At 46.3% G+C, this 12,355-nt stretch overlaps 1 protein-coding gene across 1 annotated transcript in view; it reads left to right on the plus strand.

Moving 5' to 3' along the window:
• TRPM1 (transient receptor potential cation channel subfamily M member 1) overlaps positions 1-12,355 on the plus strand; it is a 111,884-nt gene that overhangs the window by 13,582 nt on the left and 85,947 nt on the right. The window contains exons 3-4 of the mRNA XM_027570304.2: positions 10,120-10,239; positions 11,402-11,623. Of these exons, the coding sequence (XP_027426105.1) occupies positions 10,120-10,239; positions 11,402-11,623 (342 nt within the window). The remainder of the gene's footprint in view (positions 1-10,119; positions 10,240-11,401; positions 11,624-12,355) is intronic.

Raw genomic sequence — 12,355 nt, forward strand, 5'->3', positions numbered from 1 at the left:
TTTTATAGTTTTCTGAGTACAGATCCTTTGCCTCTTTGGTTAAATTTATTCCTAGGTATCTTATGGTTTTGGGTGCAGTTGTAAATGGGATCGATTCCTTGATTTGTCTCTCTTCTGTCTTGTTGTTGATGTATAGGGATGCCACTGATTTCTGTGCATTGATTTTATATCCTGCTACTTTACTGAATTCCTGTATGAGTTCTAGCAGTTTTGGGGTGGAGTCTTTTGGGTTTTCCACATACAGTATCATATCATCTGCAAAGAGTGAGAGTTTGACCTCCTCTTTGCCGATTTGGATGCCTTTGATTTCTTTTTGTTGTCTGATTGCTGGGGCTAGGACTTCTAATACTATGTTGAATAGCAGTGGTGATAGTGGACATCCCTGCCACGTTCCTGACCTTAGGGGAAAAGCTCTCAGCTTTTCCCCATTGAGAATGATATTCGCTGTAGGTTTTTCATAGATGGCTTTTATGATATTGAGGTATGTACCCTCTATCCCTATACTCAAAAGAGTTTTGATCAAGAAAGGATGCTGTACTTTGTCAAATGCTTTTTCTGCATCTATTGAGAGGATCATATGATGCTTGTTCTTTCTTTTGTTAATGTATTGTATCACGTTGATTGATTTGCGGATGGTGAACCAACCTTGCAGCCTAGGGATAAATCCCACTTGGTCGTGGTGAATAATCCTTTTAATGTACTGTTGGATCCTATTGGCTAGTATTTTGGTGAGAATTTTTGCATCCATGTTCATCAAGGATATTGGTCTGTAGTTCTCCTTTTTGATGGGGTCTTTGTCTGGTTTTGGGATCAAGGTAATGCTGGCCTCATAAAATGAGTTTGGAAGTTTTCCTTCCATTTCTATCTTTTGGAACAGTTTCAGGAGAATAGGTATTAATTCTTCTTGAAATGTCTGATAGAATTCCCCTGGGAAGCCAGCTGGCCCTGGGCTTTTGTTTGTTGGGTGATTTTTGATGACTGCTTCAATTTCCTTAGTGGTTATAGGTCTGTTCAGGTTTTCTATTTCTTCCTGGTTCAGTTTTGGTAGTTGATACATCTCTAGGAATGCACCCATTTCTTCCAGGTTATCTAATTTGCTGGCATGGAGTTGCTCATAATATGTTCTTAGAATTGTTTGTATGTCTTTGGTGTTGGTTGTGATCTCTCCTCTTTCATTCATGATTTTGTGGATTTGGGTCATTTCTCTTTTCTTTTTGATAAGTCTGGCCAGGGGTTTATCAATCTTGTTAATTCTTTCAAAGAACCAGCTCCTAGTTTCGTTGATCTGTTCTACTGTTCTTTTGGTTTCTATTTCATGGATTTCTGCTCTGATCTTTATGATTTCTCTTCTCCTGCTGGGTTTAGGCTTTATTTGCTGTTTTTTCTCTAGCTCCTTTAGGTGTAGGGTTAGGTTGTGTATTTGAGACCTTTCTTGTTTCTTGAGAATGGCTTGTATTGCTATATACATTCCTCTCAGGACTGCCTTTGCTGTATCCCAAAGATTTTGAACAGTTGTGTTTTCATTTTCATTGGTTTCCATGAATTTTTTTAATTCTTCTTTAATTTCCTGGTTGACCCATTCATTCTTTAGTAGGATGCTCTTTAGCCTCCATGTATTTTAGTTCTTTCTGACTTTCCTCTTGTGATTGAGTTCTAGTTTCAAAGAACTGTGGTCTGAAAATATGCAGGGAATAATCCCAATCTTTTGGTACCGGTTGAGACCTGATTTGTTACCTAGGATGTGATCCATTCTGGAGAATGTTCCATGGGCACTAGAGAAGAATGTGTATTCCGTTGCTTTGGGATGGAATGTTCTGAATGTTCTGTGCAGTCCATTTGGTCCAGTGTGTCATTTAAAGTCTTTATAACCTTGTTGATCTTTTGCTTAGATGATCTGTCTATTTCAGTCAGAGGGGTGTTAAAGTCCCCCACTATTACTGTATTGTTGTCAATGTGTTTCTTTGCTTTTGTTATTAATTGCCTTACATAATTGGCTGCTCCCATGTTAGGGGCATAGATATCTACAATTGTTAGATCTTCTTGTTGGATAGACCCTTTAAGTAGGATATAGTGTCCTTCCTCATCTCTTATTACAGTCCTTGGTTTATAATCTAATTTGTCTGATATAAGGATTGCCACCCCAACTTTCTTTTGGTGTCCGTTAGCATGGTAAATGGTTTTCCACCCCCTCACTTTCAATCTGGGGGTGTCTTTGGGTCTAAAATGAGTCTCTTGCAGACAGCATATTGATGGGTCTTGTTTCTTAATCCAATCTGATAGCCTGTGTCTTGATTGGGGCATTTAGCCCATTTACATTCAGGGTAACTATTGAAAGGTATGAATTTAGTGCCATTGTATTGCCTGTAAGGTGACTGTTACTTATATTGTCTGTGTTCCTTTCTGGTCTATGCTGCTTTTAGGCTCTCTCTTTGCTTAGAGGACCCCTTTCAATATTTCTTGGAGGGCTGGTTTTGTGTTTGCAAATTCCTTTAGTTTTTGTTTGTCCTGGAAGCTTTTTATCTCTCCTTGTATTTTCAATGACAGCCTAGCTGGATATAGTATTCTTGGCTGCATATTTTTCTCGTTTAGTGCTCTGAAGATATCATGCCAGTCCTTTCTGGCCTGCCAGGTCTCTGTGGATAGGTCTGTTGCCAATCTAATGTTTCTACCATTATAGGTTACATATCTCTTCTCCCGAGCTGCTTTCAAGATATTCTCTTTGTCTCTGAGTCTCATAAGTTTTACTATTAGATGTCGGGGTGTTGACCTATTATTATTGATTTTGAGAGGGGTTCTCTGTGCCTCCTGGATTTTGATGCCTGTTTCCTTTCTCACATTAGGGAAGTTCTCTGCTATAATTTGCTCCAATATACCTTCTGCCCCTCTCTCTCTTTCTTCTTCTTCTGGGATCCCAATTATTCTAATGTTGTTTCGTCTTATCGTATTGCTTATCTCTCGAATTCTGCCCTTGTGATCCAGTAGTTGTTTCTCTCTCTTTTTCTCAGCTTCTTTATTTTCCATCATTTGGTCTTCTATATTGGTGATTCTCTCTTCTGCCTCATTTATCCTAGCAGTTAGTGCCCCAATTTTTTATTGCACTTCATTAATAGCCTTTTTGATTTTGATTTGGTTAGATTTTAGTTCTTTTATTTCTCCAGGAAGAGTTTCTCTAATAACTTCCACGCTTTTTTCAAGCCCAGCTAGTGTCTTTAAAATCATGATTCTGAACTCTGGGTCCGACATCATACTAATGTCCGTATTGAGTAGGTCCCTGGCAGATGGTACTACCTCTTGTTCTTTTTGCTGAGGTGATTTTTTTCGTCTTGTCATTTTGTCCAGAGGATAATAGATGAATGAGAGAACAAAATGCTAACAGGTTAACAATGTCCCCAGCAAATATACTCTAAACAAATCAGAAAAGACCTGAAACCAGGGGAAAAGAAAGGGAAAGAAAGAAAAAAGAAAGAGAAAAAAGAAAAAGAAAAAGATAAAAAGAAACAAAAACAGAACAATACAAAGAAAAAACAGAATATGATCAAATATGATCAGGCTAGTGCATAGATCAGTGCCACACACTAGATTTTGGGTGTATTTTGGTCTGTTAGAAGAAAGTGCCTCCTAAAATTTTAAAGAAAGAAAGACTTATATATGTACCAATAAGGGTTGATACTATGAAGGGATGGAAGATGACTGTAAAGATAAAAATTATAAAAGATTTTATAAAAGGAATTGATAAGATAAGAAGTTGTTTGAAAAAAGAAAGAAGAAGATTTTTAAAAAAAGGGGGGGAGAGAATGTGATCAGGCAGGAGACTAGAACAAAGCCATACACTAGTGATTTAGGGTATATTTTGATCTGTTAGAAGAAACTGTATCTCAAAATTTTAAAGAGAGAACAACTTATATATATATATGCCAAAAATAAGGGTATCTACTATGAAGGGATATAATATGACTCTAAAAATGAAAAATAAAAAAAATTTTTTTTCTAAAAGGGATTGATAAGATGTTGGTTGAAAAAGGGAAAAAGAAAAATTCAAAAAAAAAACAGTTAAAAAAAATTTAACTTTGAAAAACTAATGAATCATGGTAAAAAAGCCATGAATTCTATGTGCAGTATTCCCCTAGCGCTGGAGTTCTCCCGTTCTCCTTGATCGGTAAACTTGGTCTTGGCTTGCTGGGTGTTCGTGCTGATCTTCTAGGGGAGGGGCCTGTTGCTATGGTTCCCAAATGTCTTTGCCGGAGGCGGAATTGCCCCGCCCTTGCCGGTCCCGGCTAAGCAAGCTGCTCGGGTTTACTCTCGGGAGCTTTTGTTCCCTGCGAGCTTTCCGTACAGCTTTGGAGGACAAGAGTGAAAATGGTGGCCTCCCAATCTCCGCCCGGAGGAGCTGAGAACTTGGGGCACCGCTCCTCAGTGTGCCCCCAGAGAAAAGCAGTCAGTCATTCCCGTGTCCCCGGTCTCCAGCCGCACTCCATGCTCACCCGGCCTGTGACCAAGCGTTTCTATCTCTCCTTTGCCCATCTTTAAATCAGGATGTTTACTGTTGTTGTTTTGGTCATTGTTAGGTTGTAAGAGTTTTTTACGTATTCCAGATGTTGATTCTTTTTTTTTTTAGATTTATTTATTTGAGAGAAAGAAAGAAAGAAAGAGCACAAGTGGGAGGGGCAAAGGGAGAAGGAGAGAGAATCTCAAGCAAACCCCCCACTGAGCACAGAACCAGATGCTGAGCTCAATCCCACGACCCTGAGATCATGACCTGAGCCAAAACCCAGAATCAGATGCTCAACTGACTGAGCCACCCAGGTGCTCCAGATGTTGATTCTTTATCAGATATATGATTTGCAAATATTTCCTCCTGTCCTATAGTTGCCAGATATCTGCATTTTTAACCACCTTCCCTGCACCACACTTTGAGGAACACTGGCACAGACCCTGGGGACCCCTTTCCAGAAGCAGGTTTCTGGGCCAGGTTCTGTTGAGCAGCAGGGCTCAAGGGGAGGGGATAGGGAGAAGTGCTGGCTCCACTCGGCACCCACTGGTCCATTCTGGGAGAGGCGGCAACCTGGCGTGAACACCCACCAGGTGTAAGTCTTTGGCACCAGAAGGAGAAGAGGCAGGTAGGGTGGTACAGTTCCTGGCACCCAGAAACTGTGGCTTCCCCCAATCTACAGAGCAAGGCATCCTCCTTCAAAAGCATGATCCCAAAAAACATGGGCCACCCTGGCTCCCATGCTATAATGAGGAAGAGTTGCCACTTACATCTGTGAAGCACAGCTTGTGTCTAGAAGTGTTTGTCTGGCTTACTTTTATGTGATCCTGGAAGTGGGGAGCAGAGGCATCTGACGTCCAGATGGGCATGTGACTTGCAGGAGCTTTCTCTTCAGATGGCTGTGCAGGAGGCTGGTGCTAGAAGTTGACCTTGGCCACCTTCCCTTTTCTCCCTTCATTACCCCTGCCAACCCATCATCTTACTTGAGCTCCTGATAGTTCAGCCCTTGTCTTCAAGCTCAGTGGAGAGCCCTCAGCTGGAATACTAACTGCTCATGTTCCTTGTGCATCAGTCCTCATTCTTAACCGGGCCAGAAGCACTGTCTGGGGCATGGGAGATTGGATATCCCAACACATGTCCCTTTTTTGTTTCCTCTCCTCCTTCAAATGGTCCAAGATAAGTGGATGCGTGAGTTGGTCCCACAAGACCTTCATTCCAGGATATCAAAATATCAGTCTGAGTCTGGGGTCTTTTGCTGTGTCTGTGGGACCTGGAGGTCTTTCCTGTCAACAGTAAAAATGAGGAGCAAGTATCAAAGACTCAGTAGCCTAAGCCCAGCTACTGCGTGTGTGGCTGGCCCAGCTGTATCATTAAGTATCTGGATTGCTCGGATGGGCTCTTTTTGTTTTGCTTTGGTTTTTCCTCCTAATTGGCAATTTGCACTTGCTCAGGGCTAATAACCACGCTGCACTCTACCCAAAGGTCAGCAACCCCCTTGCTTAAGGAGAGGTCAGCCTGGCAGGCAGCACGTGTGAGTGTCTGACATCTGAGCAGCACCACTTTGAATTAAGACATTATCTTATGTGATTTGACTGCATCAAGAATGATCATTCCAAGAACAAATGGGTGTGTGCTCACATTTGAACAGGAAAACCCAATTTTGATGAAATCCACTCTTTGAATTCTGGCAAGACTTCTGTCTTAGTCCGGTCAGGCTACTGTAACAGAATACCATAGACTGAGTGACTCATAAATTTATTTCTCACAGGTCTGGAGTCTGGGAAGTCCAAGATCAAGGTACCTGCAGATGTGGTGTCTGGTGAGGGCTTCCTGGTTCACAGATGGCTGTCTTCCCACTGTGTCCTCATATGGTGGAGGGGGTGAGGGAGCTCTCTGGAATCTATTCTGTGAGGGCACTAATCTCACTCATGAGGGCTCCAGCCTCCCGACCTAGTCCCTTCCCAAAGGCCCCACCTCCTAACACCGTCACAATGGGGTTGGGAATTCAACATATGGATTTTGGGGGAGACACATTCAGTCCATTGCAACTTTTTCTACAAGTATAGAAAAAATACATAATCTTCTGTCATTGTGACTTAAACTACTAGTCACCATTCAAGACGTGTTCTATGACTCCATTATTTGCAATCACAGCTCAAAATATGCATAAACCTGAGAAGACAGAATGGCAATCAGCTGTGTTAATGGAAGATTACAAGATTAGTGACACTGCTAAAACCCCAAGGGTGTTAACATGGGGCTGCCCCCCTAGAGTGAGCCACAGTTGGGAGACCCTGGGCTCAGAGACTCTCAACACTGACCAGGTACCATGGGCACATTCTCATTTTCTTTTTAAAGTCAGTTATAATTTTCCTTAGAAAATTAAAAACATTATATGGACAATGAAGAAATGAAAGGAAAATATTCTGCATCCCCTACCACAAACACAAGTTAACAAGCTAAAAAATTTGCTTCCATTTTTCCTGGCCTTCTTTGGTATTCCCTCTAAAACAACAAATGTCTTTAAAGCAGTGCTCTTTGCAATAGCCAGGGAGCGACGACAACCCAGGTGTCTATGAACGCTGAACTCCTCCCTTGGAATATTACTGGAGCATAAAAAGGAACGAAGCCCAGACACCCGCTACATTCCTGCTACACAGGAAAACATGCCAAAGGAAAGAAGCCAGCCATAAAAAGCTACACTTTGTATGACTCCATTTCTGTAAAATATCGAGAATAGGCAAATCCACAGAGACAAAAGGCAGATTAGTAGTCATCAGGAACTGGGGGGGGCAGGGGGTGGGGGGGAGTGATTGCCAATCAGCAAAGGACTTTTCTTTAGGGGTTACAAAAATGCTCTGGGATTAGACAGAAGTGTAGTTACACAGTCTTGGGGATATACTAAAAAATCTACTGATGGCACCCTTTAAAAAGTGAATTTTAGGGTAGGTGAATTATATCTCAATTTTTTTAAAAAAGAAAAAGAAAAAGGTCACTTCCTGTGGCCTAAAGATCCAGCTCTGTTCCCGGGACTCCAGTCTGGAGGTTGGTGTTACAGCGTCCCAGGGAGCGTCCCTGGATAGAAGAGGGCTGGAGATCGGGGGGAGAGGGAACCCTCGCCCAGGGTAGGGGCTCTGATGACCGCCAGCATTTCCTGCAGGCCAGCCCTGTCACTTCCTGGGGACTGTGCCAATAAAGCACAAGAAATCTGATCTCGAAGCTCTTCCAAGCGCTATCATGGAGTCCCATGTTATCATCCTCATTTTACAGACGTGAAAGCCGAGGCCAGGTGCCTGAGGGGCAGCCACCCAGTGGGCTGTTACTTGGGGCTCCTACTGGTTCTCTTTGCTATAGGGGGCAGTGAGGCAGGATCTGCCTGGTTCAAGAGTCTCCCTGAGAGGCCAGAGCAGGAGTATCAGCCCAACCACCCAGAAATGACCTGTTGGATGGAGCCCAAGACCTCCTACATGGTGGGGTGAGTGCATGGCAGGTGGAGGAGGAAGGAACAATTGTGGAGTTCTAATCCTTGTGCACACAAAGATGGGTAGTTTGTGCCAGTGCTTTGGTGGGGAAGTTGTTTGATTCTCTGGGATGGAGAGTTTCCAGGCACGCAGGTGCTACCCCAGGTGAGGTCCACAGGTGTTTCCAGAAGCCAGGCAAGGGCAGGTCCGGGGCATGTGTGGGGACCCACAGCCACCTGCAATTGTGCAGGGATGTCCCCCCCGTGTTCCCACATGGCAAGAGCATTCCAGAGAACCCAGAAGTCAAGATTTCTGCATGTAATCTCCCTCTTGGTTAATAATGGCAGCTAATTCTTCTCTTTATACCAGCGTCAAACCAAGTCCACCAGTGGGCCACATGCAGCCCTAGGATGAGTGTTTGAGGCATCTGCTTTAAATACACACAGGAGACAAGCAGTTTCTTTTGGCTAAATTGGTCCACAAATCAGTCATTTCACTATGAGGTTTGCTGTTAATTTTGGCCCAAGAAACAGGGCCATTGAGTAAACAGAGACTCGCCTAACAGTAAACAGCTCTTATATTTAGAAGCCACACCCCAGGGTTGGTTGCATCTGCCCAGAGGCCAAAAGCCACTCCCTGTTCTCTTGGCCCTGCATCCTGCCTCCCCCTGTCACCCTGCCCCTCCCCTGCTTCCCCCAGGTTGTCCAGGTCCCGATCCCCCACCCCCCTCACCCCACCGCAGCCCCAGCCTTCTCAAGGGTATCCCCCTGCAGACTCCTCCTCCCTCCTGCTCCTCTCCTAAAGGGTCATCCCCATTGTGTGTACATGTTCCAGAAGGTCAGATTCTCCTGACTCCTCACGCCCCTCCAGCTCCCACCACTTCTGGGCTTCCCGGGAAACTTCTCATGGGGGTTGGTACCAGCTGTGTGCACATCCTCGGGCCCTGCCCTCTAAATCTACATAAAAGTCCAGAGCACAGTCTGACGATGAACATCTGGGTGACCACAAAACCCAGACTGTACAAAGGTTACCTTTGTCATATTTACAGCAAGTATTTCTTTTCTTCCTTTCTTTAAAAAGAAAAAAATAATAAAAACTGGGTAGACCCTGGACACCCTTGAGAAGGCTGGGGCTGGGATGGGGTGATCGGGGTGCGGGGGTGGGGGACCGGGGTCTGGACAACTTGGGGGAGGAGGGGGAGGTCCTGGGGCCCTGTGCTCTTGAGCCATCATCTGGCGCGGCCCGTCACGGGCACCCAGTCCCCGGCAGAGGGGCCGTCGTGGCTTCTACACCATTGCATCTGTCCTCCAACTCACCGGCCTTTCTTCCGCAGCCCCCTCCTCTGCTCCTCCCGACTCAGTGCTGGGCCGCCTTTCTCTCTTCAATGTGTTGACTTTTCTCCACAATCTCAGTGATTCCCATTATCCTAGCACCTATATAGTAAATCCCACACTTGTGCAACCAGCAGCTATGAGACCCCTCTGCTGTACCTGGAAGTCTAAGGGGCCTTCCTCCCTGAATCCATTCTGGAGCTATCCCACTTCCATAAACTGCATGACTAGCCACCCATTTCCACAAGCCAGAAAGCCGAGGGTCATTACTGGGTTCCGCTTCCTTCACCTTTTTCAGCACAAGGTCCATTCCCTGCCCCTCCACTCCCACCAACTATCTCCAATCTGCCCACCCCACTCCACCTTCCTTGCTCCCAGGCTACTGCAGGCCTCCAACATGTCTTACCTCGACCACACTCCAGTCTTCCTGCTGGTGCCCTGCTTCCCCTTTGCCATCCCCAGAAGTTCATGCTACTCCTCTGTGCACCCGTTCCTGTGGCCTAAAGCCCCCGCAGAACATGCCCCACCTGCCTCTCCAGTTCCAACGTCTGCCGCATGCCCAGTCCATGCTCCTCAGCCACCACCCCAGCTCTGTCTGCTGCAGGTCCCACCTCATGCTGTTCCAGCACCCTAGAACTCTCCTCTGGTCTTTCATGTCTCTATTTAAATGTGTAAGCAGTTCAGCCAAGACTTCCCAACCTATCCAACCCACCCCACATGCACACTACATACTCTCTCACCCCCTCTTCTTTAGTGCCTTCATATTCTTACCACAATCTGCAGTGCTCGGCTTTATCTGACGCCTTGCTTGTCTGCTGTTCGTTGTACTTGACCACAGTGGAAGCCCCATGAGGGCAGGGCCATGACTACCTGTCTCACCTCCAACCCCAGCCCACAGCCCACGAACCCAGCCAGCCCCACGCCGGCCACGTGGTGGCGCTCACAAAGCACGTGGACCGTGAGTCTGTGGCAGCCTGGTTTCCGCCTGCTCTTCACTTCCCGAGAGAGAGAAGCCCCCACTAAAACACTCACCTCACGGTGGGCCTTCCCTTGCCCCTTCACAGCCCATCCCCAATCTCACGCAGGTGAGGGGTGGCACAAGAAACATACCCTCTCCCTTCCACGTCCTCGCCCCCCTGCTCCTCAGCACCACCTCTTCCCTCCAACCACTCTGCTCCCCTCTCTCCCCCCTCCACTGTCCACCAGTATCCTCACTCCCTCTGCTGTGCACGTGCTGTCCCTCCCACCCCACCGTTCCCTGGCCCCAAATGTCTTTGGCCCATCTTTTCACATCTTGCCTGTACTATGAGGTTTAGCTCAAGTCCCTTCTTCCCTGTATGTAACCCCTCCAGACCCCTGGCACCTGGTAGTTTTTAAACCACCAGCTGAAGCCTTGACAACATACAACCTCTATTTTCGTCATGCATCTTACTATCCTGTGATAAAAATAATGACCAGGATTTCTCTTTAAATCTAGTACCTCCCTGGGGCGCCTGGGTGGCTCAGTAGGTTGAGCATCTGCCTTCAGCTCAGGTCATGATTCCAGGGTCCTGGGATCAAGCCCCGCCCATCGGGCTCCCTGCTCAGTGGGGAGACTGCTTCTCCCTCTGCCTCTGCCCGTGCCCCCTTCATGCTCTTGAGCATGCACGCTTTCTCCTCTCTCTGTCTCTAATAAATAAAATCTTGAAACAAAACAAAACAAAACAAAACCTAGTACCTCCCAGATACTGTACAAGTGTTATGCCAGGTGAGGCTCAAACTAGGCAAACCAGTTTCCATCTCAGAGATGAAAACAGTCACAGCTCAGAGGACTTGGGGAGCATGATGGTGGCACCACCTCCGTGTCCCCTCACTCTGCCTCGCAGACAGACTGTCCAGTGAGAGATCACTCTCCAACGTCAGATTTTAATCCCCTGTGCCAGTGTTCCTATTATCTTGCCCTAAAGCATTTAAAATCACCATTCATGATGGGCAGGAATATTTTGGATGAGTGGGCAATATCTAACCTAACAGGGGGATCTAAAGGGTTTATAAATGAACCATAAGAAGCTCTGGTCTTCTTTCATTTCACAAGGACGTGCTTTGCAAGATTCCCTGGCTCTTTGTTGTTACCCTGGCAGTCCTCAGCCCTGGTAGCTGAGGCTGGAGGGGAGGAGGAATGTTTGACTAAGGGGTCCTCCGCCCTTTGCCTTTCACCTGCATCAGTGCTGTGCAGCTTCTCAGGAGGCCAAGCTCCTCCCCCAAGCAAGCAGAGACTCTCCTCAGGCAACCTGGGTTACCTCCCTTCTGCTCAGTGTGCTCCCGGCGGCTCGGGGAGCGTGGACCCAGGGGCCAAGGCTGCAGTAGGTGGTGTCGATAAGAGTTGAGCAGCCCTGGCAATGTTCCATCCGGGCGATTTATTGACTCATTTAGTCATTACAGGGTATTGAGCCCCTCGTCTCTGCCAGGCACTCCTTGGAGGCACTGGGGATAAAGCAGAGACCCAAACAGGGTTTCAATTCCCATGGCTTTTGTAGGAGGAGAGGGAGAAGGGAAGAGAGGCAGGAGGTCAGTGGGATGAAGAGTATGAAGGACCCGGAGCAGGGCTCAGGGTGAGATGGGGAATCACAGACCCTCCCTGAAGAGGGGACATTTGAGCAGAGACTGAAACAGTGCGAGAGACTGTGTGCAAAGAACGGCTCTTGTACCTTTTGTTATCCTCAGAAGATTCTAGAACATTTCTGGAGACTCAGCAGTAACTTAGAATTTTGAACAAGGATGTTCTTCAGGACTAAACTTTTAAAAAAATCAGTAGTTAATACTTAAATCAAAGCACTTTTTTCCCCTAGGGAAAGTATGTTAGTCACATGCTAGCTTATTCATTAGGGGGAAAGAAAGGATTTTTGGTGAAGCAGAGGGAAATGGGTTGAGCCTGGAGGATACCAGCTGCTACTCTTGCCCAGGGCTACAAGCAAGGGCTGGGGCTTGGCACTCTGAAAAGGCCCCCTCTCAAGTTTGCAGGGTAATGTGCAAGCCAATGCTCCCTCAGGGTCAACAGATGCTCTGCACCTGCTTGTAAAGGAGATGGAGGGAGC

Source organism: Zalophus californianus, chromosome 6 (genome assembly GCF_009762305.2).
Source record: "Zalophus californianus isolate mZalCal1 chromosome 6, mZalCal1.pri.v2, whole genome shotgun sequence".
NCBI lineage: Eukaryota > Metazoa > Chordata > Mammalia > Carnivora > Otariidae > Zalophus > Zalophus californianus.